Raw genomic sequence first — 14290 nt, 5'->3', positions numbered from 1 at the left:
GACAAGACAGTGACTGAGCAAAAGAATATTGTAGATTAAAGGTAGTGAATTGCCTCTGTGCTATGGCACCAGCATGCGTGATTTCTTGTGCTTAAGAATAATATGAGGAGCAATGCTGTGGATAGGAAAGGCTCATATAAATGAGGAGCATCTGGTAAATGAATTTATCTGCCAATGTGACAGCAAACAAAATTATTCAATATATGACTAACTTTCACAATCATATATAAGATTTAGGTCTTTCAAGCAAAGAGATAACCTATGTAGTAGTATGCTGTTTTTCACAGAGACTTTCCTTGGATTTTCATCTTTCAGACCCTGTCTTCTTAGTGATTGAGTTCTGTTCTTAGTATTCCTTATTAGAGGCAAACAGAATCATGGGAATTCTCAGATAAGCCATATGTTTTCTATCTGCCTTTTCTTTTCCTTCATCTTTCTCCAGATGGTTCTTAGTATGTGTGGTTCTTAGTAATAGTATGTATGTGTGTATCTGGCATTAAATGACATGTACTATATAGAGAGACTTGTTGACATGTTCTAATACTCTGATTACCCAGATCAGAGTATTATGGAATGATACAATGCCTGTATAGCTATAACAAGGGATTTCCTTCTCAATCCAATTTTTTTTTAATAGAGGGTCATAGTTTTTGCATTTAGGTGTTTATAAGAGTTAATGAAAGGCACCAGAGTGACGAGCCCGACAAGCCAGCATTTTCAATTTTTCCACCCACCAGTGGCAGAATTCCCAGGTGAATTTCCACTCAGGAATCCCATTAAGGTTTCTTAGTTTCCTCCTTAACTTGGTCTTATTCCACATTAATCTTCACATCCTGTGTTTTAGGTCTGACAATGAGGTGATTATGAAGAGAATATTGAGTTCTACAATATACTTATCTGCCTTAATGGGAGTATCTAGGAACTCTTATCTCTTATTTTGACTGCATCAAATGACACCTGAAATCACCTAGAGTGATATACACATAACCAAGGAAAATAAGAGGGAGAAAAAGTCCAGCAACTCCCATCCTAACTCAGAACTCGGATGGGCTTCTAAATGTATGAAGCAACATACGGCCAGAATGTCTTTATAAGGATAGAGCCAGAAGCCAGGCTGCTGAGTTGAGTGTATTTAGTTCTTACTTAAAAATTTGACTCCATTATATTGTCTTCCTCCCTCTTATTCTTGTTTATGAAAAAGTCCTAAAGTATTAGGGCTATCTTCTCCCTGATCAGGGAGTTTATTAGACAACCTAACTTGTGATGTGTTAGTTGACAGAGATGTACTCCTAACTATTCATGGAAACTTTTTTTTTTGTTTCGGTCATGCTGGTTTTAGTGGTATAAAATGAAAGCCCGCTGTCAGGTGACACACAGCTTTGGCAATACCAAAAAAAAAAAAAAATCTTCCAGGAGAAGGAAACGCCTTTCTGGTGGTAAGCTCTTCATCCTATAATTAAAGAATAGCAAGGTGGCCTTTTCTGCATTTATTACTAGCAGCTTCAGAATGGGAGTGCCTGCTGCCGCCTAGCAGTGATCTTGGGCTTTTTGGTCATTTATCAATATGGCTTCCAGGTCCCATCCTTTCCAGCTCTCTGCTTCCTCCACTCACTCCCTCTTCATTGGAAGGCATCTAGCGTGAGCTCTAGGGGTAGAGATGAAAACGCAGGATGACAGCTACTTGAGCACACCTCCCCACAGCCCGTTCCCTTAAGCACCAAAGGTAAGGAGAGAACACCTTTGCTCTCAGAACAAAGATTGCACGAGGGCAGTTTTTACAGTCAGTTCTTTTCCTCTTTTATGTTAGACAGTCTTCTTTCCTTTGTTGTCAACATGCCTGAAGACAGAAGATTTTTCTCTGTTTTAATTTTTTAATGTCTTCCTAGCTTACAAGATGTCTCAATCATAGTTGGCCGAGTGAAAGCTGACTCACAGAGGATGACAAGATGATCATGTTGTGTGTATGGCTTGCTGGACCCTACAGTTCTTGCTCAAATATATTTCATGCCTAAAGTCATGGCCATTACTTGCTTCTGTAACAACTGTAATGGATGGGATGATTTTGCAAGTGATGCAGGATTTATCTTCAGTAAAGTAGAGTATCTTTCTAGTATACATGAAAGTGAAAGTCGCTCAGTCGTGTCTGACTCTTGGCGACCTCATGGACTATACAGCCCATGGAATTCTCCAGGCCAGAATACTGGAGTGTGTAGCCTTTCCCTTCTCCAGGGGATCTTCCCAACCCAGGGATCGAATTCAGGTCTCCTGCATTGCAGGCAGATTCTTTACGAGCTGAGCCACCAGGGAAGCCCTCTAGTATACACATATGACCTAAATTTGGATTTTTAGCAGGTCAAATCATGGCTCCTTGGACATTTTGCTTATGAAGAATCTGAAAGCCTGGCCTCCGATTCCTCTCTGAGTGGTTTCCATTCATCCCAGCAGTAGATTGATTCCCCTGGGCCTACTGCTTCTCTGACTGGAGTTGTTTATAGATTATCTGATCTAATCACAATGTTAAAGATATTTAAACAACCTTATGTTCCTCATGAGCAAGGCTCATATAACCGACCTCTCTCAATAAGGGAGTATTTTCTGATAGATGACTCCAATTGTTTTTTATTACATTTCATTTTTCCCCCTTAATAATAGCCCAATGGTTTTAACTGAGATATCATATGCTTAAGCCCTTTACATTAGTAAAGAAAACATGTGTTCTTAACTTATTTTACATATTAATAAAATAAGTTAACTTGTTTTTACAAGTTAAAAATAAAACATGCCCACAATAAGTCAATAATAATAGTGATACACAAATATAAATCAAGGTACTTTTGTCATTAGCACTATTTTTTTTTTTTTTTGAGAATAAAAAACAAGCTATCAGGCATTAAAGAAAAAAAAGGTTTTATAGGTTGTTGGTTAGTAGCTTCCAATCATGGGGTATTCCCAGAATAAAACTTTGATAAGACATTAAAGGAAAACACACACACACACATTCTGTTTCTCTCTTTCTCCTCTTCAAGCTTATCAGCTTTTAAAACAGTTACATTTTATTTAAACACTTAAAAAAATCAAATAACCCTCCCCCTCATATTTATATATGTATATATAAACAATAGCATTTTAATTAATTATTATCTGAGGCATTTCATACCATAAGGAAAAGGATAAAACATAAGACAACTGACTTGTGTATCAAAGCAACACACACGTGTGTCTGGTACACCTGATTTTATAACTGGGGAGGAGAAGAGCATGGTTCCTTCCAAACAGCCTCTAAAGAGTTTGTTCATGACTTAGCTTCTGTCTCTTGCCATCACACAGATACGTCTGTGACTCAGTGTGTTGCTGGATACACATTGTGGTAAAGATCGAATTTTATTTTTGAAAGTCTGGTTTACTCTCCTGCATAATCATTGTTTGTTGATTACATTGTGTTACAGTATTGATTTCATGGTAGTGGGGATTAAATATATTAAAGCAATTTAGAATAGGAGGTTTGCAAGGAAATGAAGAACGCTAACATGGCAACTGAATTTCTGGGGTGATTTTTTGTTTTATGGGTGTTTTCTGTTTTGTCCTTGTAGGATAGATACATCTTTGATTCTGACTCATTTGTAGTATGGAAAGTTATCTTTTGAACTTTATTGGAATTAATACAGTTAACCAATTTAGGAGAATGTACATTTACATTTTTGTTGTCTTCTAATGGCTATTTTGCATATTAAAGGTAAAGTCTTCCTTGAAATATGCAGTACTCTCTTGATTATGCCAGCTCTTTGCTCATTCTGCTAAGGCTATAAATAAAGCTTCTATTTAAGGCTGGCATTATATCAACCCACCTGCTTCTGAAAGAGAGAGAGAGAGGAAAAAAAATCAGAATCATTCAACGTGCAGATTGCTGTCACCTTGTAATTATGTGAATGGTAAGTCTTAACTTTTAAGTGTTTTGTGAGATAGGCTGGAGAGCTTTTGAGAAAAAAGCAATTTCCGGTTTAACAATTACTCAAGAATTTCTGAGTACCAATGAAGGGAGACTTTTCCCTCGAGAGAGCATTCACTGATAGGGTGTGACAGCAGCTGGGAGGTGACAGTGGTAGGGCAGAGAGAGCTGGAGAATGAGGGATCCTTTCAGTGGTGGCATCAGGAAAGGAGGCAGGAATGGGGGGGTACCAAAGCTTTCCTCTCTCTGTGAGCTGTCTCAGGGGACTCAGTGGTCCATGCTCTTTTCCTCCTTCCTATTCAGCATGTTCTTAGGGAGTAGGTAGGGGGAAGGGAGAGGGAGAAGAGGTCTTAAAGACTTTGGCCAACTGGAGAAGGGCAGTCTGGGGTACATGCAAATTTGTCTTGATCATATTCCCATATTTTGAAAGAGGAACATCAATTTCAGTTCAGGCCTGTTTTAGAAAATCAAAGCTTTTACAAACTTCCTAATTGTCTTTTTTTTTTTTTTGGTGCAAACATTTATCCTAGGCAACCTGTTGAAAAACTTACAAGACGGTAAGCAGTTTCCATTCTCTGATGTTTTTTGAGAAAATATGCAGCTAAGTTTACTGCTATCAAAACAGAAAAGCCAACGTCAGATTTGGAAACCTATCTTTCATCGATGGAAAACACAGTTTACTTGGCTAAATCTTGCCAATCCAGGCCTATGGCTCCTCAACCCATTTTTTGCTAGGTAATTTAGCTAAATATTGTGGCGAATCAGTTCATATTTTGATCTTGTTCATTGTGAAGCTGTCCTTCCCTGTAGTGGGACTTTTGCTGGGGTGAGACTGAGAAGGCTCCCTGTGGAATGGTTTTTGAAGGAGTTAGGGGAAGAGTAACAGAGCTTCATGTCACATGTTCGCCAAAGTACTAGGAAGCACACTCCGCTACCTAATATGGAACTCAGAAATCAACAAGTCAGACAATACTTCATCCCTCAAGGCCTACCATACACAACTGCAAGGATAACTCCAGAACTCCTCCTCCAGAAGATAGCAAGGATGTTAGTAGAAAGGATAGGACTCTTAAAGCCAACTGTGGAAAGTCAATGGAAATTACTAGGCACCTGATGTCTTAGTCTAATGGGGAATGTTTCTAAGGCTTTACTCCGGGGAATAAAGGGATAAATGTTTACCTAAGTACTGTGTAGAATGAATGGCTTTGGCCCCACATGTTTTGTTACTAGGTTCACGTGGCAAAAAATCCATTTGGAATGGCTTATGTGAGTTCTATAAAGGGGACCTGGACATAGGTAATAAGGATAAAAAAGACACTGATGAAAGTTAAAGGAGAGTATAACCTCTGATGCTTCTTCAGTTAAGAAGATAACTGTAAAAATTATAAAGGAAATAGTATTAAAATGGATTCAAGCGTCTCCCTCCAACCTTTCTTTAGACTTTTGATATATTTTTTTGGTCAGGACTTAGCCTTCTAAGTTGAAAATGATGGGTATTTTTTTTTTTCTTTTCTAGAAAGCTTCAAGACATATCTGTGATGCTGAATATCTTCTGAGCACAGTTACAGAAGTTAAAGCACATGTCTTGATGTGGAGATAAAGGGAGGTCCTGGAAGGGTAAGTAAATTTACATGGGGCTCCACTAAATTTTTCTTCTCCAGGATCACATCCTCTCTTTTGTACTTTATATTATGTATTTGTTCCTGCTTGAGTTATGGAAAGTGACAAAGGTCAAGCTTAAAATTTAGGATTTGCAGGTGAGATTTAAATAATTTTAAAAAATCATAGAAGATTGTAATTTTTGGGCTCCTCTGAGAACTGAAGAGAACAGATTTGACCAAACAGCGGAAAAAGAATCCACCTTGCAGACTGTAGAGCAAATCCTGAATGCCTTTATACTACTGGGGGTGGGTTGTTGGTGATAAGAAAAATTTCTGAAAAACTTGAGCAAAGCTAGAGTTATGAAAATGTCCTCTGGGACTAGCAAGTACAAGTCTTGGCAGTTCTAGGGTTACATTTTCAAACTTTGAGAATATTTGAAAAACTCATAAATGCAATGAAAATTTTAAAAAAGTAACATGAGAATTTGGAAAAGTAGAAATCACTTGCTGGGAACATATTAGACCAAATCATTTTGAGTTATCATACTCTAACAGAATAGATCAATTCTCTGACCATTAGGGCTTTAGCCAGGGAATTTTTCATCTCAAAGTTTAATGTCTAGAGAGTATACTTCATTGAAGATGCTTAATATGCACAGAGAACTGGTCAACCCAGAATTAAATGCTGAGCCGAACAACTGTGTTTTTTCTTAGGATAGTTTGAAAAAAATACTCTGGAAAAATTGAAGACCCCTAGATGACTACTAGGGGAAAATTTGGCCCATGTGCTAATGTAAGATATTATTGTTTGTCACAGTCTAGTTGGATCTAGTAAAGAGGTAAGCTGAAGTCACAAGGGAAAATTCCCTTTGTGAAGTTTGATACTAGAGCCTCAAAGTTCAAGTCGATGGAACCCAAGATCAAAGCTTTACAGTTATAAAAAGGAACCCAAGATCTGAACAGATAGAATGTAGAAAATTAAGTGGCCATTCAGTTACCTGTAAATCCATTACTATGATGCTTCAGACAGAAAGTCACAGCTTCTCCTAGAACTTTCTGGCCAGTTCATTTGTATGAACAGGTCATTCATCCAAGTGGCATACTTTTTTTGTAATCCATTGGAACCCAATTCAAATAGTAATTTTACTCTTCTTGGAAACATTGGGTTTAGGAATAATTCAGAAGAGTACAACTCCAGTCCAATGTTGACTGAACTGGGTTCTGTGAAACCCTAGTTTTTCAAGATGTTTAACAGTTATATCATGAAAAGAAGTGCCTCATGCTCAAATAAGTTGGTGAAACCCCAAGGTAAGCAAAATTAAATAACGTTCATGTTTATTGAACTTTTTAGAAGATTTATTAGGCTCAAATATATATTGAACCTCCAAGAGGTTGTTACAGCATGCACCATTTCCCCAACTTATTAGTCTATGAGACTTTTTTGGAAAGAACACTTATTAATATACTAAATAACTTGTTCCAGGGATCACAGTATATAAACCCCCAAGAGAGTGCAATCTCTTTACTTCCTGTGGAATAATAACTAAATCTTTTCATGGATGGGTTGACTTTAATCCAATTTCATTTGACTAAGCTTTTTGGTCCACTTTTATTTTGACAGAAAATAGCAGAATCACAAAGCCCTGTTATTAACTGCTAAATGTTTCTCTCTCTCTCTCTCTTTTTTTTTTTCCAGTTGGACAATTAGTTAAATACTTACTCCAAAGTATTCTACACTAACTTTTGGAAGACTCTCTGTCTACTTTAACTTTGTTCGTTTTTAAATTTGAAAGATTCTGTTCCGTTTCCATACAAGTTGGAACTGGGATAGAATTCATAGCAGATCTTGACTCAATTGTTAGATACAAATAAGGTAATTTCCATAAGAGGAAAATGAATTTCTAAGTGATCTATGATAATCATCAGGAGAGTCAAATGAAAAATTACTCAGGCAGTCCATTCTTCAATCTTTCTATCTCATTTCCACCCTTTGTTAAGGGAGAAATGTGTTTAAACATGCTGCTATCCAGTTGGCAAAACAATTTTTGGACCTGTCGCTTTTTTTATTGGGGTCACTTTTATTTTACTGAAGTTACTCAAAATTTCAAATACTCAAAAAAGTCAGCTTTTTGAAAGTTAAACTTCCAATGGATATGTCAAGAAACAAATGCCAGACACCTTCTATTCCAGCTTACACACTGTACCAAAGGGTGCTCTTTTTAAGGTTCCTCTCAAAGTGTGAAAAATGTAGAACTGTATCTCTTCTATGCTAATTAAATATATCACATGTCATGAATACACTATATTCAGTGCTTTCTCAGATCATATGATTATAGTTGAGCCTTGAACAACTTGGGCATGAACTGTGCAGGTCCACTTATACACAATTTTTTTTTCAGCCGTATATACTGCAAGTATTGATACTATGCAATCTGAGATTGGTTGAATCCATGGATGCAGACTTGTGCCAATTGTAAGTTATATGAAGATTTCAACCACAAAGGGGGTAATCACCCCTAACTCCCACGTTCAAGGGTCAGCTGTATCTGCTTTGAAAACCACTGACTCAGCCTTCAGCCAAATGGAATTATGTCACATTTGAACCAGATCACTGGTGGTAATGGCATGATGCCATTTTTTAAAAACTATAATATTTTCACTTTGAGTAACAATCATTAATACAAACTGAATTGGACAAATTCATTCAGAGGGGTGAAAGTGTCCGCACAATTTAACCTATTTATAGGGGTAAATCTTAGTTTTTCCTCAGTGGAGAAAAAAAATATCAGTAAGTGGTTTTAAATCTACCTTGTTTTTTGCCACTTCTTTAAAAGCAAGGCAGATTCTTCTTTGTCTACACCAGACAGCTTTCAAAATAAAAATCAATATCTCCTTGGAAAGGAAGCAGGGAGACACCCTGGAGTTGTGCATTTAAGATAATACTGTGTGTAGAGTATTTGAATAGACAACATCAGAGGTGCAGTAGCTAGATGATTCCTCAGACTGGCAGTCATCCAGCCTTCAGACAACATTGTTTTTTAAACAGATCCTTAGTTGTATGGATCGCCCTGGTTTCTGCTGGCATCTGAGAAGAACTTATTATCCAGAGAGCTTTACACATCTGAATTTTTTTGATCTTAGCTATGAGCTGAATATTACCCTAGGAGCAGATATAAACATCACATCCTCTTCCCTTAGTAGCAATTGATGAAAGCAAAATCAAGTTGTGGTTAAAGGAATAAGTTTCATTATTGACACCTACCTTGCATTTTACAGGTATAAACAGTGACACACCACTTTCTGGAGAAACCAAAGGCTTTGTTACAGTAAACTGGTCCAGTGTGATATCACAAGTATAAAAAATATTCCATTCTGTATCAAAACTAGGCACATGCCTTTATTTATAGTAACAGAAGTTAACAGAGTTGAGCATTTTTGCCTTGGGTCCTATCTCTTGGCATCCTACATTAGACAAAACTCATCTCTCCACACTATCCACCCATAACTCCGGGGATCTAGTCTCAGGGCTCTCTCTATGTAAAGGAAGGTGAAATCACACTTGGGTCGATAGTGGTGTGTAACTAAAAAGCATAACCTCTCATTCATATTGCTTTAAAACATATACAGCATATATGTTTCCCCCCCAAAAAAAGAGAAAAGTAAAGAATATATTGATTTCTTTGTGGTGTTGAACCAACAGTATGGGATGATGCAAGGCTTTTAACAAAGGAGAATCATAGATACAAATTTTTCTCTCGAGTACGGTTTAGACAAATGTGTCTTTTTAATACGTAAATCCTACATTGTAGGTTGTTCTTTTTGATTTCTTCTTTTGTTTTTGCAGTGGTAGAAAAGGTTAACTGTCCATGAGCATGAGCTGAAGCTTCAGGTTCATTACTGAGATCCCCAGAATGCCAGTATTTGCAATGCAAACAATTAGTACCCCACTGTGTGAAGGGCTCTGACACATGCCTGCCTGCCTCTAGGTGGAGCATCTCCATCAGAAGTCCTCCTGCTTCTGCGGACCCTGCTTTGACACAGGGGAAGCTGCACTAAGCTGCCTTTTAACCTAGTACTTTTCTTGTGCCAGGCTGTCTCACTGGTTACAGACAATGACACGGAAACAATAGTTGGAGTGGCCAACCCTCAAATCATTTTCATGTTGAACCTCCTGGGTCCAGCCACCTCCCCTTCCACGACAGCACCATTGTTTTTTCGGGGCACGTACTCAAGGTCAATGCTGTTTTTGTGTTTGCCTTTCCCTCGGCTCCACACAAAAAGGAGGAGAAAGCAAAATAACACCACTCCCAGGAAGGTGAAACAACCCATGGCTGTTGACACCAGTATTGTCTTAAGGTCCAGGGAGAAAGTATTGGCATTGGTGCCATTGGAAATGGTGTCATTGGAGTCGGTCATGTACATAGGGGTCCTGTTGGCATAAAGGAAGCGGTCTGAAGCGAATCCTTTGACAGTTAAGGAGGCTGTGAAGGTGTCATTCCCGGCAGCATTACTAGCGATGCAGACATACAACCCGCTGTCTTGATCCTGGGCGAAGCGGATCTCCAATGTGCCATCGCCCAGCACGGTGGCTCTCCCATTGGACTTGGTGGTGATGAACCGCCTTCGAGGCGTCACCCAGGAGATCACAGGCTGAGGGTCTCCATCAGCATTGCATTCTAGCTGGACCGTCTGCCCCTCATCCACGAGCAGATGCTGCAACTTCTTTTCACGGATTTTGGGTTTTTTGCAGGTGAAGTAAAAAGAAAGGGCAGTGCTGTGGAAATCTTTGAATGACCTCTCGCGGATGGTGTCCGGGCCAGCACACATGGGCTGCTGGCTGCCGAACTGCAAGGTTGGGTGCCGCTGCAGGATCCATAGGAGACGGCAGTCGCAGGCCAGAGGGTTGTTGTTAATGCTCAGGACCTCCAAAGCCCTCGGGGAGGAGAAGACGTTCTCTTCCAGAGTTTCCAGAAGGTTCTGAGACACGTTGAGCACACGAAGGAAGCGGAGCCCTTGGAAGGAGTGAGGCTCGATGGTGCGGAGCTGGGCCCCCACTATATGAAGCTCTTGGAGGCGGATCAGGTCAGAGAACATGCCTGCCTCAATAGTGCTGATGGGATTGTAGGAGAGGTTCAGATGGGTCAGGTAGACCAGGTGTTTAAAGGCAAGGAAGGGAACAGTGGATAGGTTGGTGTTGGTGATGGAGAGGGAGGTGAGGTTGAGACCATAGAGGCTGTTGGCAGGCATCATATCCAGTAAAGGCCAATAGTCAATCTCTAGATGTTTCAGGTGGAACAGTCTTTTAAAGGCATACACGGGCATGTTGTTGATATTGAGATGCTTCAGGTGCAGGCTGATGAGGCTGCGGAGGTGTGAGAGGGCTTCAGTGGGTACCGCAGTGAGGTTACATTTCTCCAGTGTGAGCTGCTCCAAGCTAAGCAGCCCACTGAAGGCCCGGTGTGATATGTACACCAAATCGTTGTCCCCCACTTCTAGAGACTTCAGGTTATGCAAATCCTGGAACATGTAGTCCAGTAAAATGACAATCTTATTCTCACTAATGTCAAGCTTGGTGAGGTTGGAGAGGCCCGTGAAGACCCCCAAAGGGACCAACTTCAGGCGATTGCCCTTCAGGCAGAGGGAACGCAGGTTGAAGAGATTGTTAAAGGCTCCTGGCTCCACATTGGCAATGATGTTGTCACTCAAGTCTATCTCCTCCAGTAGAGGGTAAGAGATGAATTCTTCGGGGTTGATGCTTTTCAGTCTGTTCTTGCTGAGGTCCAAGATTTTGGTCTCGATGGGAATGCCCTCTGGGATGGCGATCAACCTCCTCCTGTGGCAGCTAACAGATTTGTTCTGGGCCGAGCACTCACAGCGAGCAGGGCAGCCAATGGTGGAGCCCATGAAGATTAAGACCACAGCCAGACCCAGGAATGGCTGCCAACATGATAAGGCCGTGTGAAGCATGACTCCCCCTCTTAGTCTACACCTTGGTCACGGGCCTGTAGGAGAAGGGGCCAAAGAAGGGAGGAAGAAAAACTGAGTTAGGAAATAGGTAAAGAGACATAAAGGAGACAGTGAGTACAATGATAAAGACCCTAGATTTGGAGGGCTACAGATCAGATCTGACCTTTAAACCTGAGAGCTGCCATCATTAACATGATCTTGGGTAAGTTATTAATATTTCGCCTCCCTGTACTTCAGTTTTCTTGGCTGTAAAATGGAAATAAGAGGGACGATGATAGTACCTTTCTAGAGTTATGACAGTTTCAGTATTGAACAGCTCTGTGTGTGTACTCAGTTGTGGTCAACTCTCTGCGACCTCATGGACTGCAGCCCTCCAGGCTCTTCTGTCCATGGAATTCTCGAAAGACTATTAGAGTGTCTGGCACAGACTGGTGCAAAACAATACCTTTCACAAAAGGCTTTATTTTGAACTTAAAGGACAGAAGCAGAGGTCAGTGGCTAAGAGGACATTTGTGCAGTTTGAATCAGTGTCTGTATCTCTGACATTTGTGATGTCATCCTGTTCAAAATGAAGCTAATAGAAGCTTCACTGAACATTGGGAACCTTGGGTTCCAAGTACAAAATAAAGTTACATTCAGTGAAAGATGTTTTACCTTCATATGTAAATATTCTGTTAAAGTGAAAGTGTTAGTCACTCAGTCATGTCAGATTCCTTGCGACCACATTGACTGTAGCCTGCCAGGCTCCTCCATCCGTGGGGTTTTCCAGGCAAGAATACTGGAGTGGGTTGCAAGTTCCTTCTCCAGGGAATCTTCCAGACCCAGGGATCAGACCCGGGTCTCCCGCATTGCAGGCTTTACCATCTGAGCTACCAAAGTCCCTTTTAATTAGAAGGTGTACCTCTTTCAGAATTCAGCAAATTTTGATTTATAAAGGGTTCTTGAGGTAAACAAAAAGATCCTCAAAATCTCCCTGAACTCTTCAAGTTTATCATAGGTATGAGGCATCATAGTGGCTATGAAGATGAAAATTCTTTAAGATTTTTGGGTTAAATATGTAAGAGTGGGAAGAGTCATTATTTTAAGAAAAAAGTCTTTAAATAATAAATGAACATCATTTTTTCATATTCAAATTCAAACCCATTAAACTTGTTAAGCTGAAATTAAATAGATATCAAATGAGATTGGAACTGACTATGTTTTAAATGTATGTCGTTAAGCAGACCCTGAACTTACTGCTCAACTGAATAGTGAGAAGTATGTTATGGAGAAGTATGAACCTGAGATCCCCAGGGCTGTGCTTCATTCATGGACACCATGTTTACTCAGGGCAAGTTGTTTAATATTTTTAGATATAAAGTTATTTGATAAAACTTCAGCATTCACTCTTGAATTGTTTAAGAGCATAATTCTTCAGTCAGTGTTTACATATGTCTATGTATATATAACTATGTCTATATCTAAACACATCCATCCATAAAAATGACAAGTAAGAACAAACTGAATAGTGAATCACTAGAAAAAATGGCCTCAAAATGTAGGACCAAAGCAAAAATGCAGAAGGTGCTAGTAAAATCAATTAGAGGTGAGGTAAGATTTAATTTTGCCACATCTTTTCCAATATTTCTTTGTAGATCAAACTGAAGTCCATCTTGAAAAACAAAAGAAATTGGCTGAGACATTATTAGAATAAGGAGAATAAATAAATTAACATATTATACAATAAAAATAATTTTCATATATAAAAATCATTTAGAATCATATAAGTCATTTAGAAAATATTACTGTATAAGATGATTCCAGTCATAGTAATTCTGAAAAAGCCAAATCTTTAGAATAAAATAAATAAGAAATATACAGAATATTGCAACCATTCAGCCCTAATGAGGAAACAAAACTTACTAAAAAGAGGGATATAATATATATTTCAATAGAAAGATTTAAAATTATAAAGATAATTCTCAACAAATACATACAGTTTGAAGAATATTTTTGGATTTGGAAAATTCTCAGGTTAATTTGGAAAAATATAAATATGAGACTAATCAGAAACATCAAAAATTAGTAATGAAAACACCCTTATGAAAAACTTAAACATAAATTACCAGACTATGATAAAAATTAGCATCATGCTGGCATGAAAATACACAGTGAATGAAACAGACAGTAAAGAATTTTATCTAAATATATTTGAGAAGTCAGCATACATGAAAAGTAGCGTTTTAATCCAGTGAGAAAAATATAAATAACTAGGGATTTAGTGGGGAAAGTTGTACATCAACTTCATTGGTTCCAATAAAATAAATTCCAGATGAGGGATTAAAATGCAAGAACAAATAATATACCAGAAGAAATCTTTAATTTTATAATAATAGAATTGAAAAGCCTTTTCTATGACAAAAGCTAGCACGCATGAAAAAAAGAATAATCTATTCAACTGTGTGCATTTGAAAAAAATTTAGTATAACAAGCAAGTAAACACACACACAAAGGCAATTGCTAAAATGGAGAATATCTTTTAGGCTTATAATAGATAGGGGATTAAGCAAACAGTTCTTTTTAATCCATAAGGACAAGAGGTGGCTGTCAGTAGAAAACTAGGCAATGAATGTAATAAAAGCTAAAAGCAGCTAATATATGAAAAGCTGACCAACTTCACTATGCAAAGAAGTGCAAATTAAATAGGAGTATAACACCTTTGCCCATCAGATTGACAAAGTTTATTGATTGAAGAAACCGATATAAGAAATATAAACTGGTATAACTTCAGGAGGTA

The 14290-nt window shown here is 38.6% G+C and overlaps 2 protein-coding genes across 12 annotated transcripts in view; one reads left to right on the top strand and one right to left on the bottom strand.

Annotated features, from left to right (window-relative positions):
* The window catches only part of LOC145509321 (uncharacterized), a 403057-nt gene that overhangs the window by 377453 nt on the left and 11314 nt on the right, over window positions 1–14290 (top strand). Inside the window, exons 6-10 of the transcript XR_014056003.1 lie at window positions 4477–4681; window positions 5463–5563; window positions 10298–10629; window positions 11116–11274; window positions 12738–12844. The gene's annotated coding sequence lies outside the window, so the exon portion shown is untranslated. The remainder of the gene's footprint in view (window positions 1–4476; window positions 4682–5462; window positions 5564–10297; window positions 10630–11115; window positions 11275–12737; window positions 12845–14290) is intronic.
* LINGO2 (leucine rich repeat and Ig domain containing 2) overlaps window positions 8921–14290 on the bottom strand; it is a 1356204-nt gene continuing 1350834 nt past the window's right edge. For all 11 annotated transcript variants that reach the window (XM_081497697.1, XM_081497679.1, XM_081497690.1 and 8 more), the window contains one exon: window positions 8921–11549. In XM_081497697.1, coding sequence (XP_081353823.1) covers window positions 9694–11514 — 1821 coding nt within the window. In that variant the 5' untranslated portion in view covers window positions 11515–11549 and the 3' untranslated portion in view covers window positions 8921–9693. The remainder of the gene's footprint in view (window positions 11550–14290) is intronic.

This window comes from Giraffa tippelskirchi, chromosome 1, assembly GCF_054371585.1.
Source record: "Giraffa tippelskirchi isolate mGirTip1 chromosome 1, T2T-mGirTip1v1.2.pri, whole genome shotgun sequence".
NCBI lineage: Eukaryota > Metazoa > Chordata > Mammalia > Artiodactyla > Giraffidae > Giraffa > Giraffa tippelskirchi.
The sequence above is the reverse complement of the archived record's forward strand: the minus strand, read 5'-3'. Positions and strand labels throughout refer to the sequence as shown.